Here is a 24,527-nt window from a genome sequence, read left to right as displayed (position 1 = left end):
TTCCCAGTCATTCTGGGGCTCCCTTGGTTGCGGGCCCATAACCCCCAAATTGACTGGGAGACTGGGGTTGTCTCGTTCCCTTCCCCATATTGTCGGGAACTGTGTCGAACTTCGGGCCCGGAGGTCCCCCGGGTCCTCCTGTGCTCTGAAGGGGATGACAGCCTAAAACAAGTGATTCCTGCAGCCTACCATGAGTTTCTTGATGTGTTCAGTGAACGGGGAGCAGATGCTCTACCCCCCCACCGCCCATATGACTGTCCTATTGATCTGTTGCCCGGTTCGGAAATTCCGTTCGGGCGAATTTTTCCCCTTTCTGAGCTAGAATTAGGGGCCCTGAAGGACTATATTGAGGATAGCCTCCGAAAGGGATTCATCCGTCCCTCCACTTCCCCAGCAGGTGCAGGGATCTTCTTTGTAGAAAAGAAGGACAAGACTTTGAGGCCATGCATTGACTATCGGGAGCTGAATAGGGTCACCATTAAAAATCGTTACCCATTACCACTGGTACCTGAATTATTCCAGAGCCTAAAAGCTGCAGTAGTGTTTACCAAGTTGGACTTAAGGGGAGCCTACAATTTGGTTCACATAAGGGAGGGGGATGAGTGGAAGACGGCCTTCCGCACCCGTTTCGGCCATTTTGAGTACCTGGTCATGCCTTTCGGGTTGTGCAATGCGCCAGCCACCTTCCAACACTTTGTGAACGACATCTTTAGGGACTTCCTGGACATCTTTGTCATCGTCTACTTAGACGACATTTTGATTTTTTCATCCTCCCTGGGGGAGCACAGGGTACATGTATCAAAGGTGTTGGGGCGGTTGCGGCAGCACGGGTTGTACGCTAAAGCAGAGAAATGCTGCTTTGAACAGGCTAGCGTTACATTTCTGGGTCTGATCATCTCCACCACGGGGGTCGCAATGGACCCTCAGAAGGTCTCAGCAATCCTAGATTGGCCTGAACCCACGGACAGGAAAAGTGTCCAACGTTTTATTGGGTTCGCAAATTTTTACCGGAAGTTCATCAAGAACTTCTTGGGTCTGGTCTCCCCCATCACTCAGTTAACCAAGCTTGGGACGCGATTCAGATGGACGCCCGAGGCACAGGAAGCTTTTGAAGCACTAAAAAGGTTATTTACCTCGGCACCCATTCTGGGTCATCCCGACGCCTCCCTGCCCTACATCTTAGAAGTAGATGCATCTGAAAACGCGGTTGGCTCCATCCTTTCCCAGCGGAAGGGCGCCAAGGAATTACTTCACCCAGTAGCATTCTTTTCACGGAAACTTACCCCTGCGGAGAGGAACTACGACATTGGGGATCGCGAGCTACTGGCTATCAAAACCGCTTTAGAAGAATGGAGGTACCTGCTGGAAGGTGCCTCCCACCCCATCCTGATATTCACGGACCACAAGAACCTGGAATATCTGAGGACGGCCAAACGTCTACGCCCACGACAAGCAAGATGGGCATTGTTTTTCTCGAGGTTCCAGTTCCACATCACATACAGGCCCGGCTCGAAAAACACGAAGCCTGACGCGTTGTCACGCATGTACGAGGACACCAAGGAGATTCCAGTGCCCGACACTATTCTTCCTGCAGGAAATTTCTTGGCCCTTCAGACAAACCTTCACTCCGAGATCCTGAGAGCGTCCACAGCAATGTCCACCTCCGATGGGGCTCCCCTCCAGAACAAGGAGGGACTCCTATGGAGGGAGGACCGGATTGTGGTGCCGGAGGATGCCCGAACCTTAGTCTTGGGACATTGCCATGACCATCCACTGGCAGGACATTTTGGGCCGGTCAAGACCCTGGAACTTCTCCGACGTTCCTTCTGGTGGCCGGACATGGCCAAGGATTGTAAGAACTACGTGGGCTCCTGTGCCATCTGCCAGCGGAACAAGCCTTCAAGGAATAAGGCGTGGGGCCTGCTACGTCCATTGCCCATCCCTGAACGACCCTGGCAGAAAATCTCCATGGACTTCATAGTCGAGCTTCCACCTTCACTGAACCACACGGCAATTCTCGTGGTCGTGGACCGCTTGTCCAAGATGGCCCATTTCATCCCTTTACGGAAAACCCCATCAGCAGCCGAGACGGCGCAAGTCTTCATTCGAGAGATCGTTAGACTGCATGGGGTTCCCGAAGACATCGTCTCGGACCGTGGGGTGCAGTTTACCTCGCGGTTTTGGAGGGCATTGTGCAAAGCCCTGGATATCAAGCTGTCCCTTTCCTCGGCATTTCACCTTCAGACCAATGGCCAGACCGAAAGGACCAATCAGACCCTGGAGCAATACCTTCGATGCTACACATCATTCTCTCAGGACGACTGGGTGCCACTCCTCCCTTTGGCAGAATTCGCATACAACAACGCTTGACATTCAGCAACTGGGCAGTCCCCGTTCTTCGCCAACTATGGGTTTCATCCTGTCTTCCTCCCGGACTTGGTCCCGGAATGCCCGATTCCGGCGACACAGGATGCACTGACCTTTTTCACCTCCAACAATAGGAAACTACAGGAAGCCATCCGTCAAGCCCAAGAGGACTACAAGAGGGCTTTTAATAGGAAGCGAAGAGGGGATCTGGTTTTGCAGCCCGGAGAGAAGGTTTGGCTGGCTACGTCTAACTTGAGGATGCTCTGCCCGTCAAAAAAGTTGGGACCTAAATTTATAGGCCCTTTCTGCATCAAACGGATGGTCAATGAGGTGGCCTATGAACTTGTTCTCCCCGAGACACTCAAGATCCACCCTGTCTTCCACGTGTCCCTGTTGAAACCAGTAGTCCCTGATGCCTTCCCGGAACGAGAATCCAGGCCCCCGGAGGCCGTAACAGTTGAAGAGGAAGAAGAATTCGAGGTGGAGGCAATCTTGAAGTGCCGACGAAGGGGGGGCCAGACCCAATTTCTCATCAAGTGGAAGGGCTACGGCCCTGAGGACAATTCGTGGGAACCAGCCCATAATGTCCATGCACCTAGGCTTGTCCGGAGGTTTCTTTGTGATCACCCGTGGTGGAGAGATCGGGTGGGCACCCGGAGGTTGCCCGTAGGGGGGGGGCAATGTCAGGGATCTCCTCGATCCCTGCCGCGATGGTCCCGGCGCAGGCGCACTGCTCCACCTAGTACACGGGCACTAGGTCCGGGCCGGCCGCGGCGTTCGAGCTCGCGCATGCGCAGTAGAAGCCGCGGCCGCCCGCTGGGCACCAATGGCAGCGCAGGGCGGGATATTTAAAGGTCCCTGAGCTGTCATTTCGTTGCCTTCTGGTCTTACCTGCTTCCTGTGTTCCTGTACCTGTGCCTAGTAAGTTATTGACCCGGATTGCCTTTGACCTTGCTGATTTCTCCTGCCCAGACCCTTGCTTGCCTGACCTCTCTCCCTGGATGCCCCTTATTAGATCTGACCTCCTGCTGCTGACCTGGCGTGTGACCCGACGATTCTCTGCCTGCTCCCTTGTACCTTACCGTCCTCTACAATACCGACTCGGCCTGTCTGACTACGCACTTGCTCAGCCATCCATCCATCCATCCCATCGGGGTCACCCGACCTCCTCACATCTGGCTCTCCCTGGTTGGAGCCCCTGGCGAACACCACTTCCACTGACAGGTGTGCTCAGTAGAGGCGATCTGGTCTCGGGGTACTACAAGTCCATCCCCACCATCAGGGGCCCTGGTGAACAAGTACCCTGGGGCTTAGACTCCGCGCTCTGGGCACGCCTGACCAGTGGAGTGCTAGTGGTGCCGCTCGGCGGTCCCTCACACTTACTAGGGTTATGGCTGAAGATATTAGAAACAGAAAACATTTACCGTTTCAACTGGCACGCCCGAAAACTGATTCAATGGTGCGGCCAGCTGGTCACAGAGTCAATGAGAGACTCTATCATCTCTGATCTTCTCTATGGCCAGAGGACCAGAGCGATGTCATAACATCACTTCCGGTTTGGGGTGGATGTAAACAATTGTTTGGTTTTTTTTTAAAGCAAAAAATCTAACTTTTTTTGATCTTTTGCTTTTAAAGGTAAAGGAGAGATTTGTTGTCTTTTTGACCGCAGATCTCTCCTTAAAGAGGACCTGTCATCCTTATTTCTATTACAAAGGATGTTTACATTCCTTGTAAATGGAATAAAATTTCTAAAAAAAAATAAAGGGACAGTGTAAAAATAAATAATTACACCCTGTTCCAAATTATTATGCAAATTCTATTTAAGTGTCACAAAGATTAAATATTTTGTTTTTCAGTTTAGATGGCATTGTGTCTCAGGGCTCTTTTGATCACTGAAAACAATCTCGGACACCTGTGATAATTAGATTGGCAGGTGAGCCCAATTTAAGGAAAAACTACTAAAGGAGGGTGTTCCACATTATTAAGCAGAGCACCATTTTCAAGCAATATGGGGAAGAAAAAGGATCTCTCTGCTGCCGAAAAGAGTGAAATAGTTCAATGCCTTGGACGAGGTATGAAAACATTAGATATTTCATGAAAACTTAAGCGTGATCATCGCACTATTAAGAGATTTGTGGCTGATTCAGAGCACAGACGGGTTCGTGCAGATAAAGGCACATTGAGGAAAATTTCTGCCAGATCCATGCATCGGATCAAGAGAGCAGCTGCTAAAATACCATTACAGAGCAGCAAACAGATATTTGAAGCTGCTGGTGCCTCTGGAGTCCCACGGACATCAAGGTGTAGAGGCCTCCAGAGTCTTGCAACTGTGCATAAACCTTCTATTCGGCCACCAATAACCAATGCTCACAAACAGAAACGGCTGCATTGGGCAGAAAAATACATGAAGACTAATTTTCAAACAGTCCTGTTTACTGATGAGTGCCGTGCAACCCTGGATGGTCCAGATGGATGGAGTAGTGGATCCCGTTCCCGTGTCACCTCCTCCCATGATCGCCTCTAGGACTTCTCCCAAGCTTCTCCCATCCTATGGAACTCCCTACCCCATTCTGTCTGGCTGTCTCCTAATCTATCCACCTTTAGACGATCCCTGAAAACCTTTCTCTTTAAAGACGTCTATCCTGCTTCCACCTAGTAAACCGCCATTTATTTCCTCCATCAGCTCATTCCCCCACAGCAATTACCTTTGGTATCACTCAACTCTTCCTCCTAAATTGTAAGCTCTAACTAGCAGGGCCTCTGTTTCCTCTTGTACCAAATTGTATTGTAACTGTAAAGTCTACCTTCACTATGTAAAGTGCTGCACAAACTGTTGGCGCTATATAAATCATGAATAATAATAACAAACATGAGACTGAAGAGTTGTAGTGAACACCCAATAGATGGCTCCCTACTCAACACAATGATGATATACAGAACAATTTGCTATGCCTTCAGAATAATTTCAATTAATAAAAAAGCATATACTTTAAATCAGGCATGTCCAAAGTCCGGCACGCGGGCCAATTGCGGCCCGCGTTCCAGACTGAAACGGCCCCACAGGTGAGCTACCCAAATATATAAATTACGGCCCCCGGTAGTGATTCCCTGAAAGCTACTGAGGACTCCAGCGATCTCTAGCTGCGGCACTTGACATCATCAGCTGGCGCAGGAAGGAGAGCCCAAATCTCGCGACGTCCGAGATCTCGTGAGATTTGGGCTTTCCTTCTCTGTGTGCCGGCTGATTACGTCAATTCCCGCTCGACAGATCCCTGGAGTCCTCAGTGGCGTTCGCAGAATCACTAGTGGAGGGCCATAAGTTATATATTGGGCAGCTCATCTGTGGGGTCCGGAACGTGGGCCGAGGGATCCCAGGTGGTGCGCAGGGAATTACTACTGGGGCTACCATTTATCAATTTGGGCTATAATGGATTGGTGCTCAGGATCGCTTGACGTCATCAGACAGTGCAAGGAGAAATAAAGCCCAAATCTCGAGATCTCGCGAGATTTGGGCTTTCCTTCTCCCTGTGCTGGCTGATGACGTCAAGTCCAACGGCAAAAGAGTGCTGAGCCTCCACACAAAGCCACAAGGGCCACCATTAAGGCAGAATATTAAAAGAAGTAAAAAAAACAGAGATTAAAGGCAGAGTGATTTAACACCTGTTTAGATTTGTCATCCAAGTCACAAAATGAAAAGTATGCCGTTTTCAATAAACTTTTGCATAAAATAGTTCATTTGCATTTAATTTTAATGGTTCATCAGAATGTCGGGCAAAATGGTCGGCCCTCGCACATGTTCACTTCATCAAATCTGGCACTCTTCCAAAAAAGTTTGGACACCCCTGCTTTAAATAGAACCAAAGTTTGCTGACTTGAAAATGAGAGGTGTGTATTGAGATTGTTACGTTGCTCACTCACAATAGACATGTAACAATGTAAGAATGTGAGGCAGAACTTTTCAAGTGTTGTTTTATGCTTTCAGCTTCTACAACCTGGAATCGGTGTAAGCCATTGATTCCAGGAACAACTAATCACCACAGTAATAAAATCATTGTCTGCTTCTGTAATTTAAAATAATCTAGGCAATAAACTGTAACCATATCAAATAATTAATTACGAGTAACTGCTCAGGATTTATATCTCCGCTTTAGCTTACATAATTAGCGTCTGGAACTTTTCTGCAGAAGAAAATGTTACTGGTTCCTCCAGGTAGACAGACGGAGCAAATAGTTATAGATCTAGGATCAAGTGACAATTTACTTTTCCTCACTTGCTACACTAAACTTTTTGATTTATTATTTAATTTGTGAAAAGTGTACTGTTTAGATCAAGATGGTTACTGAGTCTATTTACAACCATTGAAGAAGACTCATGAGAAGGAAAAATTAAAAAATTGGGTTATTGCTGTGTTAAAATGAATGCTTTTGAAAGTGCCAGAAACGTTCAGGTCCACATTCAATGCAGGATGAACCCTGCCCACTGCCATGTTTAATGCGGAAATACACCCGCCCAAAATTATTGTAATGTACTGCAAGGAAAAAAGGGAAAAGAACCTGCGCTACACTCCAGACCAGGGGCAGACTGACAACTCATGAGGCCCCTGGGCAATAGGGGATCATGGGGCCCCTGCGTCCTTGCCCAAACTCAAAAAAGCCTATGAAAAAGGTACCAGAGGCATCTCATGGGGCCCACTACTGACCCCGGGCCCTCGGGCAGTACCCGAGTTTTCAAATGGTCAGTCCGCCCCTGCCTCAGACAATACAATATGTGAAAAATGTATATATAGTGAAACAACTAGTGAACTGCTGCTTTGCTTTCCCTGAACACGAGAAAATACAAAACATATAAAAAATGAGTGTGCTCTACACTAAATAATCATAAACACTAATTAATCAAATAAATACTGCTACATGAAAAACAAGCATAAATGAACTAAAATTATATAAGTCCACATTCATATATTAAATAATAAATGTCCACAAATCCAATAACACAGTGCTATGTGCTAAAGAAATACTCCAACGGAAAGTGCATAGGTGTCCACAAATGCTTGACACAAAAGAAAAAATCAGCCTCTTACCATACACTTTGATCTCCAATCGAGAGATCAAACGAGCAGATGGTGTTCAGATCCCACACTGACACCCTAGTTAGCAGTATCAAGGAGATGAATAGGAAATGAATGGACAACTGAAGGTTCACTTGAATGAATCCATCACATCAGACAGCTCTCCACATCATGCAAGGAAAGGTTTAAAACAGAAGAAGAAAACTTCATAGTGCGACCCGGTAAACCAGCAAAGAATTTATTAAAGTATTGCATAAGGTGCATAAAGGCAGTGTAAACATTTAGAATTCCCATGGTGTCAGACCACCGGCCGTAACGAGGTGATGTCACAGAAAGCTCTGCTCAATGTGCGTTTCTCAAAAAATGGTGTCCTCTGGGATTAGAGAACTGTTCTCCAATGTTTTATGAACAGAAAAATACTCAGACTGCTGTCTTGGCCAGTCCATTCTTCCAGCCTGGTGGAAATTATTGCTGTGATTTAGGGCTTAAAGTATATGAAAACCCTCACCTTGTAAAACAACCCATACAGCTTAAAATAGAAATGAGTGGTAAAACATGTGTATAAATATAAAATACATTATAAATACCTTTTTTCCCTTTTTTAATCACACACCCTGTATTCTCAGCTGCATAGAGAGGTGAGGGTGGAGAAACAGCAGCACACTGGCTTTCCCAGTGAATGCCTGAGCAGGGGGACCGTGTCAGAACATGTTTCATCATTGGAGGAAAGCAGACTGAGTTCCCAGGACAGCTAGAGAACTGACCACGCTGTGCTCTCATGCTTAGTGTGGGCAGTTTTTGATAGGAAAGCAGAGGGACTGGCAGGAACACCAGGGATTTCACACAAAGGAAGCAATACAAGAGAACAGGATAATTTTTATACAAGTACATGGTACAGCAGGCACATATCAGGAATATGAAATGTTGGCTTTATATATTCTTTATCTATACACTAATGTACTTCACATCATAAACAAATTCAGTCAGGACATGACTGCAATATGACAAATTCAATTGGGACGTGACTGCAATGTAAAAGCTGGAAAAATGTTACCATGCTTGTTTACCACAAAATGTACTGCAAAATCAATATACGGTTTGTAAAATAAATTACATTAGGCATGTGCCATGCTCACTTGTGTACATCCACATAGAAAACAAGGATAGAAGGATGCTGATTTGTTGGATGGATAAAGCTTTTTTGTTTTATTGTCTTGGTGGAAACAGATTGTTAGGTTTGATCATGTTTTCCTTTATGATCAATACCTGTGCTTCGGTCAGATTTTGGTTATAGATGGATCTGGCAAGCTTAATTAGGTTGTAATATCGCTTTGGATTCTGGTTTCCTCAGTCTTATGAGGATTGTCCTGCCTTGGAGTATAAATGCTCTTTTTACAGTTGTTTTTTTATGGTTGTTTCCACTTATTTTGCATTCTTTCTGATTTAAAATATGTTAAAGGATCAGTTCACATTTATTAAAAACTATACTAATCCACCTTCCCTAGCCCACTTACATAGGAACCCCAACACAGATGTTTACCTATTTCTGTCAAGGATCCAGGTATGACCAGAGATGTGTGGAGTGACACAGGGAACAGCAGGCTTCAGGAATGATGTAATAATAATATAATTTATTAAGAGCTGCACAAATATGCAAAAACGCACAGTAAACAAACCTTCAACTAATATCAATATGTTCAGGAACACAGGCGTAGTCAGGGCTGGAGAGGTGGAGTGGTCAGGCAGGCCGGGTCAGGAACAATTGGGCAGATATGGCACAAAGGGGCAGGCAAACGGACAGTCATAAAGGAGAGCTGGGTCAGTGCAGGCAGAGTTCAGTTGTGGTCAGAAACGAGCAGAAGAGTCAAGCAGGTAGAAGACAGGATACAGGTTCAGAACAACAAGGGCTCATGGGAAAACACCAAGGCACTGATTGCAGGCCTGGTACTGCTTAAATACACCTCCTGCAATCAGCCTCAGGTGATGGCTTGATTGCAGGAGTGAGATCCTGGCTGCTGAAAAGCACCTGCTGGTGAGAACTGATACTGCAGCCCACACAGCAGGTGAGCCCCAGCACCACCAGCGGTGAGTCTTTTCCTGCCAATTTCCATATTAGCATACTCTGTCTCTACTAGTCTTTTCCTCTTCTGGGCAATCTGTGCAATCTTTTTCTGTTTCAATATTTTTATTAGGAAAGTTTTGTTTTTAAGAATATAACAAGCTCAAAATACACCCTTGCAGGGGTAGAGCAGAACAATAACACATAAACAGAGACATCCTGCTGACGTGTATTAGTCAAATAACAAAATGTCCAATGACATCAAGAAAGGACGGCAAAAAAATGAACCAAATAGCAGCAGTAATCCAACATAATATCGGAAAAAAAGAGAAAAGAAAAAAGGTTAGAAGAAAAGAAAAAGAAAATAAAACAAAAAGGAATCAGAAAGAAAACATGAAAGAAGGGAAACTAGAGGGATCACGGATCAGGGGCTATCACAGGCAGCGACTATAGGAGGCCATAACTAGTAAGAGGCAGGGATGGCAAGGAATAATGTATCCAAGGTTCCCAAATCTTAAGGAATCTCAGATGAGAATCATGAAGAATGCTAGACATCTGTTCATTGAACAACATAGCATTCATCCGGGTCTTCACCCCCTGGAAGACTACCAAGGGGGTTCTCCAAGCTTGAACTATAGCACGTTTGGCCAAAATGAATAGGTAGGATGCCAATCTCTGCTGAGACCTAGACAGACCCAAAATTGGGCAATGCAGGAGGGCCACCTTTGCATCCCTACGGACCGTAATATGAAATAGCATATGAATATGAATAGTCTATCAATCGCGGGCACGACCACCAAATGTGCAAGACGTCCCCGTGTAGACCACAGTTCCGGAAACACCTATCTCCGCCAGTCGGATTAAAGTGAGCAGTCTGAGCCAGGACCCATTACCACCGCAGTAGAACTTTGTAGGCTGCCTCAAGAGTGACTGCATTGAATGAATATTTCGCCACCATCCCCCAAACCCTACGCCAATCCTCCGCCACAATCGAGACACCCAGATCTTGCTCCCATTGAGGGACATAAGACGGGTGGTGCAGAAGACCTACTGTTAAGGGAGGCATAAATTACAGAAATGAGACCAGGGGACCCTGGGGAATGCTGACAAGCGTGTTCAAAGGGCGTTTTGCGGTAAGTGTATGTAGAGGTACAACGGAGGGATAGGACCCAGTGGTGCAATTGCAAATACCGATAATATTCCCTTGGCGGGACCCCCCTTGATTCTCGAAGAGACTGCCAAGATGGAAGCGTACGAGCACTCAGAAAATTATGTACAATAACAAAGCCATGGGAGGTTCACCAAGAGAAAAAGGGGGATGTTCTAGGCCTGGCGGAAATAAAGGATTATGTGTAATTGGCAAAAGAGGTAGAAATGACGAAATCAAATTACCCAAATATTTTACAGAATCCCAGGTTCTTTAACTGTGAAGCATGATAGGGCTCAAATCCGGAGGGCGCAACTTAGGCGGGAGCAATGTAGTTAAGGAAAGCGAAGCACGGTTGGGTAATTCTAAGAGTACCCATAACGGGATATCTGTCGGGGCATGAAGCATAGACAACTGGGAAATCTGAGCCGCCAAATAGTATCTAGAAACGTGTGGAAGTCCCAAACCTCTCTGTAATCTATGAGTATACAGAGTGGCTCTAGGCACTCTGGGACGTTTATGAGCCCAAATAAAACTGAGAATCCGGCTCTGTAGTACACGAAGAAAAGACGCAGGGACATGAATAGGGAGAGTACGCAAAAAATACAGGATCTTTGGCAGGATAGTACTCGTGACAGCATGTATCCGTCCAATCCATGATAAAGAAGGAAACTGCCAAGAATGAAGCAGGGAAGTAACAGAGCGCAATAAGGGATAATAATTAGCCGAAAATAAGGCAGAGTAGGAGGAAGTAAGTGTAACGCCAAGATAAGCCAGAGAATGGGATGCCCAACAGTAGGGAAATTGTGTATGCAACCGTTCAACTAGAAAGAACCTGGGAGCAAGAAGCCTGAGTGGTGAGCAGGGATTCATTGAGTCTCCACAGAAAAGAGGGCCGAGCCATACCAGAAAGACACAGTGAAAAGACCAACGGGTCAGGATCAGACCAGTGTGAGGTCGAGATGACAATCTTTTGAATTAAATATAAATGTTGGAAGGAAATGAAAACGTGATCTATTCTACAAAAGCTCAAGTGTGGGGCCGAATAAAAAGTGTATTCCCGCGACGTAAGATGCATTTCCCGCCAGACATCAACCAAACTATAAACTTGCAGCGTAGCACGCAATTTAGATTCCTGAGAAAGGTCGTGGCTTGGGGTCCCTCCTGTCGGGTAATGGCAATCAACAGAGGAATTAAGAGCAACATTCGAATCACCCAGCAATAAGAGGATACCACGTTGGTGGTGCGAAATCACCTTCAGCAAGTGAGAAAAAAATTTGTGTTGAAATCTATTTGGCGCATAATAACCCACCAGGGTCACCTCCTGATCCCATAGGGTACCCTGGAGGAGCAAATACCTACCGGTGGGGTCATCTATTTCCAGGTTGCAAGTAAACAGCAGATTGCGTCTAAAAGCGATCACCACGCCCCTATGCTTCTCAAGGGCCGAGGCAGAGAAAAAGGTCAGATAATGGTGGGAGAGGTAGCGCGGCACGGAGGATTGAGAAAACCTTGTCTCCTGCAGGCAGACTACGTCCACGTCCTGAGGCTTAAGATGATGGAACACTAGAACACTTGGTCGGAGAATTAAAACCATGGATATTTTGAGAAAAAATCTTCAAAGGTTTTAAAGCCATATTGAATCAAGGGAATTCAGCTGCCAAAGTACGCTAGGAATAACGGTCCAATCCTCAAATGCAACCTTACCCTGGGCTGCCTCGGATCTGTGAGAAAAAAGAAAAAAAAAAGAAACAAAAAACAAGAGACAGAAGAAGAAAATGTACACTCTAAGGTAGTGTAACAAAACCAGACGTTTCTGTATGGTGGATGGTGCCAGATCCGCGAACAGCTGGTACGGATGACCTTGAAAGCGAGGATCATGCTTGTCTCGCGCAGAGCGAAGGAGCGATTCTTTCGTACGGTAATAGGTGAATTTAGTTATGATGTCCCTAGGAGGACCCTCAGACCTCCTCAGACCCAGGGCCCGATGAATGCGATTGAACTCCAGACGGTCTATCGGTATCGCTGGATCCAACTCTTGAAAAAGCATGGTAGCAGTGGACGTGAGGTCAACGATGGTTTTGGGCAGGCCACGCAGGCGAAGATTAGCCCGATGGGACCTATTCTCAAAATCTTCCAAGAGCAAGAGAGCCACGTCAAGCTGTGCAATCTTTTTAAGCACAGACCACACCTACAAGGTGAGTCCTCATAAACTGCAGGCTGTACCCTGAACATCTCTTCTATATGGTTCTATACAACACCACAAAGGGTGGTGGGAAGAAACAGTAGGGTTTGGTTAAGCTTTGACACCACACTACACAGAAAGTATGAAAGCTTTACAGATTAGATTGTCCCACCATTTGAAGCAAGAGAGGCGTATTCTCAAAAATGGTTTTAAAAGATGTTTTAATATAGGAAGAGAAGATGTGGTGTTGAAGTATATGGTTGTAAGTTTTTTGTTTTTTTTTAAAGCCTAACACTAGTCAGTAATACTTGGCATAATCCAACCTGGAAGACCATCAGCAACAGCAGGACAGAGTAGAGATTCTGGAGGCAGTGCCATAGAGGAGATAAGTATGGCTGTGAGAACTGTTTTTGTTTTTTTTTTTTAAGCACTAGGCATGTTTTTTTTTTTCTAATATCCTGGAGTTTGGCTATAAACACCATGGGGGGCACTGATATGGTCATCACTTCTCCCAAAGAAAAAGTTGAGTAAACTACAACCTCCTAAAGTCAACTTACATTTTTTCCAGAATGTGGTAAAATACAAATGATAACCCATTCTGTATAAAGGGTTGTTTAATAGCCTGTCTTGTCATTAAATGCGCATTTCAGTGTTGAGTCAAAGTCTAGATTGTCTGCTAAATGTTCTGTATCATTCTGTGGAACTAGTATTTTGTGATTTATGTGAAATTTAATGTGATGTATGTATTTTATTTTCTGCAAAGAGTACTAGACATTAGTCTGCTGGTGTTTACAGTAAAAATATATTTGTACAACATTACTATTGGATTTCCCGAATCTCTGTAATTACCATGACGGAGATGTCTTATTGAGTGCAGTTGATATTTTTCTTGCAACAAAAACTATTTTGAGATACTGTCACTGCTACAGTTGCTACAAAAGTTGCTCCTGTTACATAGCTCTTAATTTAGGTGTGTTTGTATAGCTGTTTCACAGGCAAATCCTAATAATGAACATTGCAGTAGACATCATGCCATGACACTACTCTGCACAGCTCACTGTCAGTTGGCAATTTCTGAGGCACCATACATGATTCCCTTTTATATGAACATGCATCATAGTCTGCATAGCAACAACTTTGGTAACAAAGGTCCAAAAATCTCTCTACCCCAATTTATCAGACTATCGCCTACTCTGCTCACTTTTAGGCGATCTCTGAAAACCTATTTCTTCGGGGAAGCCTATCCTGCCTTCAGCTAATAATGGAATCTTCTACTCCTCCTACCAGTCCATCCCCCACAGTTACTACCTTTTGTACCACTAGCCCCTCCCTCCTAGATTGTAAGCTCCAAGGAGCAGGGCCCTCCTAACCCTCTTGTATTGAACTGTATTATTGCTGTATTGTCTCCCATTATATTGTAAAGCGCTGAGCAAACTGTTGGCGCTATATAAATCCTGTATTATAATAATAATAATAATAAAAAAGATAAAAAAATAAAGATCTAGTCATTATAATTTGCCAATCTTGTAGTTAGAAAACTAAACTATGTCTAAAGCTACCATTTATTTTTCAGTTTTGGGCAAAGTGGTGAGGGGGTAGAACAGCCATGAAGTTTTATTGATGTCTGTGTCCGTGTTTGGGAGACTTACTCTCTTTATTTGTGCTCTTTAACCATGGCCTGAAAGTAAGGAGTTGTTGTAAATTTTGAATTGGCACCAGTACAGGAACAGAAGGGTTCTATTGGGAACACCTGTTCCAATCACAAGAGGGCATTTCTCTCACTTTGGCAAGATTTTTTCTCACTTCCAGTTGTGTCAATAGAACAGAATTGAAAGAAAATCTCCATAGGGAAGATACAGTTTTGGCTTTAGAGCTACTTAAGCAGGCAAAAAACAAATCACATAACATACAAAAAGAGCAATATAAAATGTATTCGCATGCTTTTTAGGAGACCATAATTTGCTTTGAAATCAGTTTTAAAAAAATCTATGACAAATTCAGTTTGAATGTTATTACTGAACATTACAATGGTTTAACAGTAAAATCTAATGACGTTTGATTCAAAATGTATGTTTTGTAGGTGCCCCCTTTTCATCTCATGTGCTTCGAGCAGATCAAGAGCTTCAGCTGTGGAATGAGGTAAGCTTAGACTTCTTTTCAATCCTAGATATCAGAGTTTGCACTTCTGTGTTTTATGTTTTTCATCATTTTGAAGTTAGTAGGCATTCCGCTTACCCATTCCCGTATGCCATTTTACATGATATGAAATGCAAAAGTCAGACATTGTAACTTCTCATTCATTTAATCACAGTTAGCATGATTTACCCTCCAGGCAGCTGGTTGCATGGTCTTTTCAAATCTAGGTTCTGGTTGGTGGTGGGGGTGGTACCAACTTACAGTACTAATGAGAATTCTATATTTTATTTTGGATACAGTTGAGAAATGCTAGAGCTTCTACGAGATTTTGTACTGCTGATAATGTCTTTGTTGAGGTTTCCTATCACTTCCTTTCCCAGAGACCCTTAGGGGTTTATTTACTAAAGCTGGAGAGTCCAAAATCAGACTCCCTTCTGCATAGAAACCAATCAGCTTCTAACCTCAGCTTGTTCAATGAAGCTTTGGCAATGAAACCTGGAAGCTGATTGGTTTCTATGCAGAAGGGAGTCTGATTTTGGACTCTCCAGCTTTAGTAAATAAACCCCTTATTGTCACAGGGACAGGACATTAGAGAAATTATTTTCAGTTGGTAACCAGAAAACAATGAAATGCTAACATAGTTGCTAACCCTCCTCCATTGCTATAAAGTCCCTTCATGTTGCATAATACTATAGACCTGGACCTGATGGTTTTTTTTTTCAGTTTTGGAAAGAGTCAGGAAGGATTAGTCCCGCTATTAAGTTTTTATTGCTGTTTGTATTCCCATTGGATAGATTCACCTTTTTTTGTACTGTCAAGCAAGTGAAGAAATCCAAAAGTTTAGAGTTGGACCCAGAACAAGAGTTAAAAAAGAATTCCAGGCAAAATTATTATTTTTCCATGACGTGGGGTTGTGCCCGCACTGCATGGGTTAAATGCTCATTTTTGTCTAGGCGCTCGGAATGCAAAGATATACTTACTTAATCTGCACATCCTCCGAGTACAAAAACGGTCCCCACTGCTCCTGTTTCCCCCTCGCACACCAGCGATTTTGTGAATGGGCTGTTCCTGATGTCATCGTGCCCATAGACAAGCTCCGGTTGTGAGGACAGCAGGAACAGTCCACATGGACATGGGGAGCATAGTTTTTCTAAGGATCAGAGGAATGGGTAAGTACAGCTTTTCCCTGAGCCCCTGGACAAAACGAGCACTTAACTGAGTAGTGTGGGTGCAGCCCCATTGCATGGGAATATACAAGTTTTGACTGGAGTAATCCTCCAATGGGGACACTTATTCTGGATACAACTGTCCATCATTGGCATTTCCCTGTCTTTGGCAGATTTCATCTACACTCTGTGCAAAACTAATTTAAAAAACGTTGTGTCTACACATACACTTTAAAACAGTATTAAACACAAAAAAATATATATATTGCAACTTACCAATCTTTAGACCTGGTGGCTCTATTAGTTTTCTTTTTTGGGTGTTTTTCCCCTTTATTTCACCTGGTGATCTGGCCAGTAACACACTTAGGGGTTGATTTACTAAAACTGGAGAGTACAAAATCTGGTGCAGCTGTGCATAGAAACAAATCAGCTTCTAATTTCAGCTTTTTCAATAAAACTTTGACAATAAAACCTGGAAGCTGATTGGTTTCTGTGCAGAGCTACACCAGATTTTGCATTTACCATTTTTAGTAAATATCCCCCTTCTGAATGAAGCAGTAATGTAGACATCTTTGGACAGCAGTATTGTCAGTCTGGGGGGAGAGTAGTGTTAGACTAGCAGTATTGAGATAGACTTAACTAACACATTGAAGCTAAAATCCAGCTAACACTTTATAAGCAGTAACAGTTTTCATTTTCTCTTTTTGGAATAAAGGTTTTACATAAATGAGAAAAACCTGATCATTGTAAGCACCCTTGCAAGTTCAGTGGTAAATGGTTTGTCCCAACCCTCTAACTGCTACTTTGTCTTGACAGCTTGGTCTGTTAATATAAGGTAAAAAATAATAGACTTACCTGGATCAGGTGAAATTGAAGGAAAAAAACTTATGAAGACACCACATCTAAGAATTAGTGAGCTGCAATTTAATACATTTTTGTTTTTGGGTTTAATACTACGTTATGCTGCTTAAGTCAGTGCCAGATTTATAAGGGAACAAAAGAGGCAATTGCCCTGGGACCTACTGACAGAACGAGCCCCCCTTTTTTACAAAAAAGATTTAAAACAATATAGAAAAAATATATAAAATAATAATAAAAAAAAGGATAATAAAAAAAATTATGTTCTTATCCTTATTAAATGGGAAGTAATATTTTGCCAGCTATCATCTGTAAAAGTTTTTACTCTGGACTGGTATATTGTATAATGTTTAAAATTAAATTTTGGTTACTCAAGCGAACCACACACAGAGCTCTATGAATGCGTGTGTGAGCACATATGACCTCAGACATTGGGGCTGATTTACTATAACTGGAGAGTGCAAAATCTGGTGCAGCTGTCCATGGTAGCCAATCAGCATCTAACTTCAGCTTGTTCAATTAAGCTTTGACAATAAAACCTGGAAGCTGATTGGTTTTTATGCTGAGCTGCAGCAGATTTTGCACTCTCCAGTTTTAGTAAATCAACCCCATTGTGTCATGCATTTTAAAAATGTGTGACTGTCATTGAGAATGTGAACTGTAAACCAACTCTGTCTATAAGGGGCCCCTGAACCTGAAGTGCCCCTGGCCCCCAGTGTCTAAATCTAGCCCTAGCTTAAGTACAATTTGCTTGAAAAACCACCCTATTTTCCCCTATTACTCCAATGCATTTCCCCAATATGGTAAAATTTGACTGCAATCTCCTGATTTTTCCACTATTCTATGGAATTTTGTGTATTTATAGTGAACACACAGTACTGTATAACAAAGCAACACCAAAGCAAACACTGTACACTACTGCATTCATTTTTCTGTCTTATTGCCCGGTCCTGGGGAGCATAGTACAGCAGTTACGTACAGTCAGGGTTGAGTCCACTAAGACTCTTCTCCTTTCTATGTATGTAACACTGTACACCTTGTCTGCATGTGTCACTCATAATCGCCCCATATTATAACATTAAAACAATAGGCTTACAAATATTTGGGGGTTATTTTCTGTTACAGTATTTTGATTGTAAAGCTCAACTTTCTTCTACATTAATTAAATCTTCTGTTGTACAGTTCAGGAGGAAGTGCAGCAGGAGCTGTACTTCTGGGCCACTTAGATGTAAGCCCTGCAAGCAGTGGTGTAACTAGAACCTTCAGGGCCCCAGTGCAAGAAACCATGAAGGGCCCCCCCTGACCTCCGGCTGGGGCCCTTCCCTCTGAGTCTGGTGGCATAACGCAAGTGCAACCTTTGTGACCCTGGTAGTTCCACCACTGTTGTCAATAGTTTTTTTAATTTTTGTTATTTTTTTGTACCTTTTTTTATTTTTTTTTACAATTTTTTTTAGCCCTTCTGGGGGGACTTTGGTAAAATATCAGGGGTCTAAACAGACCTCTGATATTGCATCTTTGGGACAAAGAAAGGAGATTGAGGACACTCTCTTTCTCTGCATCCTCAGCTGCACAAAATAAATAGAGAAGAATAGCTTCCTGTCTATTCATAAACTAATGTATAGTAAACACAGTTTACTATGCTGCAGTTAGAAATGGACAGAGTCAGTGATTGCTACCGATCTCCATTCTGAAAAGGAAGAGCCAGTAAATTACACATTTACCAGCCCCTTTGCTGCTCTCCATACTGACAGATCAGGATGGGAGGGGGGGATAGAGCATGGGGGTGGCGGGATATGAGGAGCTTGGGGGCAGAGAGCAGGGGGGCAAAGAGCGGGGGGAGGCCAAGGAGCACTTGGGGGCAGAGAGCACGAGGGGCAGCAGAAAGTAGCTGGATAGGAGGAGTGGTGGGGGTGGATACAGATAGAGGAATTAATATCTCAATTTTCCTACTACAGCCAATGAATGCCTGTGGGAGGGAGAGGAGGAGAAGCAGGCATTCAGCAGCTACAGGAGGAATATGGAAAGATCGGTTCCTCTATATGTAGCCACTTCTGTGCCGGTGTACAGGGGGTGTGCGGACCCCCTGCAGTATGGGGTCGCTCGCAGTTGTGACCCCTGAGACCCCTGTAGCTACGCCCCTGCCTTCAGGTCTCAGACCTCAGCGTCACGTTCATGTCTCCATCTCCCTCTCCTTCAGACCATTCACCTGCAGCTCATCTGAGTGGCCTGGAAGTACAGGGAGAACTGAACTTCCGTGGCCTGCAAACCAGCAGATTTTGCTAATGTAAATGGCAGCATTGCAGAGGACTGATTTTCCAGCAACAGAATTTATATTTGTTTGAAGCCTGGTAACTTTATTGTGTCTGGAATTGGACTTTAAGTTCAAACATTTAGGTACTAAATTGAATATAATCTGGTTGACAATCTGGTCTACTGTACACAAGTGACATTACTTTATAAAAAAAAACCCAATGAGGAGGGTCTTGTCTCTTTACATATATGACATCCTGTTTGAAGGCCTCCTTACTGGAAATGCTTTGTTGGCTTTATTAGCTGATAATAGAAGATAACATATTAAAGTGAAGTAGATAACAAGATTGTGTACAATTTTAACTTGAACTACCGTGCTATAGAAGCATACATATATATATTTTGATTGTTTCATGTTTCTGTTATTAAATTAAGTTTTATTTTGGGTATAATAATTATATGATGTATACTAGTAATCATTGCTAGTTAAAATGAAAATGATAATCCAGTATTATGATTGCAACTTCGAAATGCTCAAGAGGCACCTACGCGGAGAGAATATTTTGTTTTCTTTTTTTTGTGCTCTTTGGCCATGAATAATGATTCAGTGTCATTTCTTGCAGGCATATATATGAGAATACTATTGTTCACCTTGTTAAAGGTTTTTATTTTTTACCAGCATATTTATCCATTTTTCATAATGTATCATTTATAATTTATATTTTTCATAATTTAAAGGGCATTTAAAGGCAAAAATATATTTTTTTAAAATGTAAAGTAGAAAGCACTTTCCCTGGAAGACGTATAGATTTTGCAAAAGTGTATTACATGCATTCTAAAAGTTGCGCTGCATGCACCAAACTCAGATACCTGTTTGGAACTTGTACTTGAATTTGGCACATGCTGCACCACCTTTAGGGTGCATATGACACAATTTTGCAAACTCTGTCTCTGTACGCCAACAGAAAGCTGGTCTGCAAGTGGAACAACTTAAAAAATAATGTTCCACAGAACCATTCATTCCACATTAATAATTATTCTACTAAAAATGAGTGTGTGCTGTAAATTGCCTCCAGCATTGTTCCTGTTTCTTCTTGCTGGAGGCTGACATTTTGCAGAAGCCCACAGCAGCAGTAAATCTTTAGGCTGTCAGTAGATCGGCCTCTATATTTTCGGCACAGTGCCAAAAAATAGATAGCAACTGAGCATGTGTAGAGCAGGGTGAGACAGTGTATTATTGGATTTTAAACAGTATAGGCACTTATTTTTAGTGTTTTACATGGCTATACCTGCAAAAGGGGCCAGCCTGAAGTGATCTAACAGGACTTAATTTTCTGACTAAAGTTCCACTTTAATTAGCTCCACTTTCATAAGATATGAACTGTCTGTATTTTATTTTGAATTTGATGCAGGTGATGCGCAACAACGTAGAAGTGGAGCAAATTCCAACTACCTGAATTTGGGGCACAAGTCGCTGTCAGAACCAAAACTGCTGCAGATGTTTTTTGGGCACAACACATAACACATATTAACAAGAGCAATTTTATTAAATCCCCCCTTTATCCTTAATGTATAAAGAACTTTCCACTTTCACTCCTTGTTTGCTAATATACCTGTTGATCCTAGAACACTTCTTGTTTTAGGGTGATAACATTGTAATGGCCACACTGATAATATTCAGATAGCAGTGTCACCTGGATAGCATTGTCACCTTCTCTCCAGTGGAATACCACTGTACCACAAGGCCACATGGTGATAGAGCCTGTTCTCTGTGATTACCAGCATTGTCACTAAGGAGGAAGAGGCTGGCCACTTCAACATTGGCCATTCTTTTGGTGTAGCACTACCCCTTTAGGAATTGCTAATGAATTGGGTCCCCCTATAGTCCTGCACAGCCAGGCAATCTGCAATCTCCACACAAGTTTGCATTCAAAGTAAAAAATCAGTCCTTGAGCTTTTGTTTTGTTGTTTATTTAACTAGCCAGTGTCTTCTTAGTATACCACCCCAGAACCTAGATGAAATTCTCCTTTTCCACCTGCCTCCTTTTCCACACTCCTGCCTCTGAGCAGGCTACAACACTCTTTAAATGGTGCCCAGCCCCTTGCCAACCTCCTGTTGCGAATTGGCTAGGACCCTCAAGAATGCAGCCAGCCACTCCTCAGATTCACCCTCTGCCTCCAAGGCCTTCCTCCAAAAGCCTCAGAGCATGGGGAAATTCCAGAGGGGCTGGCCTGCAGAGCCTCTCAGCCCTAACCTCAATTTGACCCCTCTGGCTATTTCACCTGAGCTGCTATTCAACTCCTGTCTAACCATTAGGATCTAGCTCCCCCTAGCTGAACAAGGAGGGTGCTACACTGGCTTGACCTGGGCACAAAAGACACAGTGCTGTTGACACTCTCTGACTACACAGCACACTGCATAATAGATGATAACTTTCTTGCCTACAACATATTTATTACAAATAGTTTTGACATGTTTTGTTGTAAAACAAGATTGTGTAAACAGGAATCTCTCTTTAATGTGGGGCGTTAAAGGAGATAGAAACAAAATAAACAAAAAAATGAGAAACTTCTTTTTTTTCTTAAATTATTCTGCTAGTTATAAATGCTTAGAGCGGCATTGAACTCAAAAGAAAACATTTAATATATCCCAGCTTACCAGTATTTAGATGTGATTACTGTATTAGTTTTCTTTTTTAGGCTTTCTTTCTTTCTTTTATTTTCACCTGGTGATCCTGCCAGTAAGAATGATGTTTTTCAACAGAACAAGCTGTCCTGTGGATGTAGGTGTTGGATGGTTTAAACAAACCATTTACCACTGGCAGGAGTGCTTACAATGATCAGCTTTTAATCATTTATGTAAAATCTTTATCCCAAAAGAGGAAAAAAGTTTGCTCTATCTGCCTATAAAGGATTAGCTGGGGTTTGACTTCGGTTTGTTACTGTATTTAAATCTGCTAGTCCATCTAACACTTCCCTCCCCCCAAACTGACAATGCTGCTGTCCAAAGGTGTCTCTGTTACTCTTTCATCCAAAGTAGAGGCACTCTAATACAGGAGGTGTGTTACTGGCTAGATCATCAAGTGAAAACAGAGGGAAAAAGGCCTAAACAAATATGCAGCCACTACATCCAATGATTGGTAAACTACAAAATATTACATCTTTGCTTTTTCGGTTTAATATTGCTTTAAATTATCCCCAGAAATACAGTACAGGAAGTTCTGAGAGCTAGTTCGTAAGTCCAATTTGTTTGTAAGTCCAACAAAGATCAACGTGTACAGACAATGGCTGCGAGCACTGATCAGTGTGTTTTGGAAGGAGGAATCCCTGTCAGAACACAAGGACACAGTAGGGGAGATCACTGCACTAACATTGCTTGAGTTGGTACAGCGATCTGTCAGGTGTGAACACACATTAGCATCTACATTCATATGTAGGGGACTAACTGTACTCTAAACTGGGTACAAAATACTTCCGTGTTCATTCATGTAGCGCTCGCCTTGTGAGGGCCGCTGTGTAGTGGATATCGCTAAGCCTCTCTCTGCACAGCCAGGCAACACGTATTTCTATACAGACTTGCATCCAAAGGCAATGATCAGTCCATGGGCTTGGTTTTGTTGTTTTGTTAGGGGAAATAGGGGTTATGGTATGCCCAGTTTGGAAGATCTCCCGGGACAGAGATAAAGGACTGAGCCCAGCGCTGTCCTTAGAAAGCTTGCTGCATGTGGCATTCTTTCCCCTTGTAGACCCCAGAGAGTGCTGCTGTAGTCACTCTGTCCCCTGTTCTCCCTGCTGCTCCAGGTCTCGATCCCATTCATGCCTTGCTGCTGAATGTATCCTCTTGAGCCAGCCTGAGCCCAGCCCAGCCCAGCCCAGACCTAGGGGACCCCTCCTATGCACCTAGGAGACTGTGACAGTCTCCTCAGCACTCCATCTTCCACACGACTTCCCTGTCAGCCTTACTCTCCCATATTTATAGGCCAGCCATTCTACCAGGGCCTCCAAACCCCGGATTGATCGGACTCCCATGAACATGCAGATCAGTTCTCCACCCCTTCCTGCTTACCGACTTCTAGAAGGTTCTATCATCCTCCACAGTCAGGAGGAGACGATAGAGCCACAATCTGTTGAGTCATCTCAAATGAGGATCTACAGCAGGGGTCCTCAAATTTTTTAAACAGGGGGCCAGTTCACTGTCTCTCAGACCGTTGGAGGGCCGGACTATAGTTTAAAAAAAAAACTATGAACAAATGTGGACATAGTGCAGGAGATGACCAGAGACTGCGGACATAGTACATAAGATGACCAGAGACTGCGGACATACAATGGCGACGGGAATACTGGGCTGGCCGCTCCGTAAGATACACAGACATTTCCCCCAAGTGTGGCTTATAGAGCGAAATATACGGTAAATGCAGGACAGCTTGTTGGGTCAGATCTGAGTACAATGTAAAGGGGGGGGGGATAAGGAGGGGAGAGAGAGAGAGAGGAGGGGGGAGAGAGAGGAAGGGGGGGGAGAGGAGGGGGGAGGGAGAGGGAGAGAGGAGAGAGGGGGGAAAAATAGAGGGAGGAGATCGATCATCTATTGCACTTATCTAGGGTCCGTGGCCGTGATACCCGACATGCAGCGATTGAGTCTCCTCTATTGCTCCCCCTCTTCATGGTCAGCTCTAGGCTCCGCCCTCCGGCCGTGACGGTTGCATGCATTGATCAGAATAGATGGCCGGCTGGCTGCAGAGAGGCCAGGTGAGTGGTGCAGGTTCATAAGCCAAGCCCACCTTCCCCTGTTCAAGAATTGCTGATCCTGCCCTCCTGCCCCCTGCCCGAGCCCTGCCAAGCTCTGCCAACCTGTCAAACCCTAGTTCCTTGCCTCACGGCAGATACACCCTGCCCAGCGGGCCGGATAAATGTCCTCGGAGGGCCGCATGTGGCCCGCCGGCCATAGTTTGAGGACCCCTGATCGACAGAGTCACTATTGCTTGCCTCCCCTTCTGGAAATAGTAGTTCTACAGCTGTCCTGATTAAATGATCCCTGAGTCACCAAGTTTGAACACGTATGCAGATTAGGAGTTCTGACATCACTCTGAATTTACAAATATACATACTTGTTTAACCACTTGAGTACCAGCCTGTATTACTCCTTTGTTGCTGTACCATATTTCAGATTCCAGTGCTGTGATAGTGAGGCTGTCAATAACTCGCTCATGCAACAGTGTGCCAAAATTGTGTGTGTGTATATATATATATATATATATATATATATATATATATATATAAATATATATATTTTT

General features: G+C 43.7%; 1 protein-coding gene across 3 annotated transcripts in view; it reads left to right on the top strand.

Annotated features, from left to right (window-relative positions):
- Window positions 1-24,527, top strand: part of NMU (neuromedin U) — a 96,438-nt gene that overhangs the window by 37,327 nt on the left and 34,584 nt on the right. For all 3 annotated transcript variants that reach the window (XM_089669324.1, XM_089669326.1, XM_089669325.1), the window contains exon 2: window positions 14,907-14,965. In XM_089669324.1, the coding sequence (XP_089525450.1) occupies window positions 14,907-14,965 (59 nt within the window). The remainder of the gene's footprint in view (window positions 1-14,906; window positions 14,966-24,527) is intronic.

This window comes from Staurois parvus, unplaced genomic scaffold (assembly GCF_062004578.1).
Source record: "Staurois parvus isolate SC_StPar_1 unplaced genomic scaffold, SC_StPar_1.0 ptg000071l, whole genome shotgun sequence".
Classification (NCBI taxonomy): Eukaryota; Metazoa; Chordata; class Amphibia; order Anura; family Ranidae; genus Staurois; species Staurois parvus.
The sequence above is the reverse complement of the archived record's forward strand: the minus strand, read 5'-3'. Positions and strand labels throughout refer to the sequence as shown.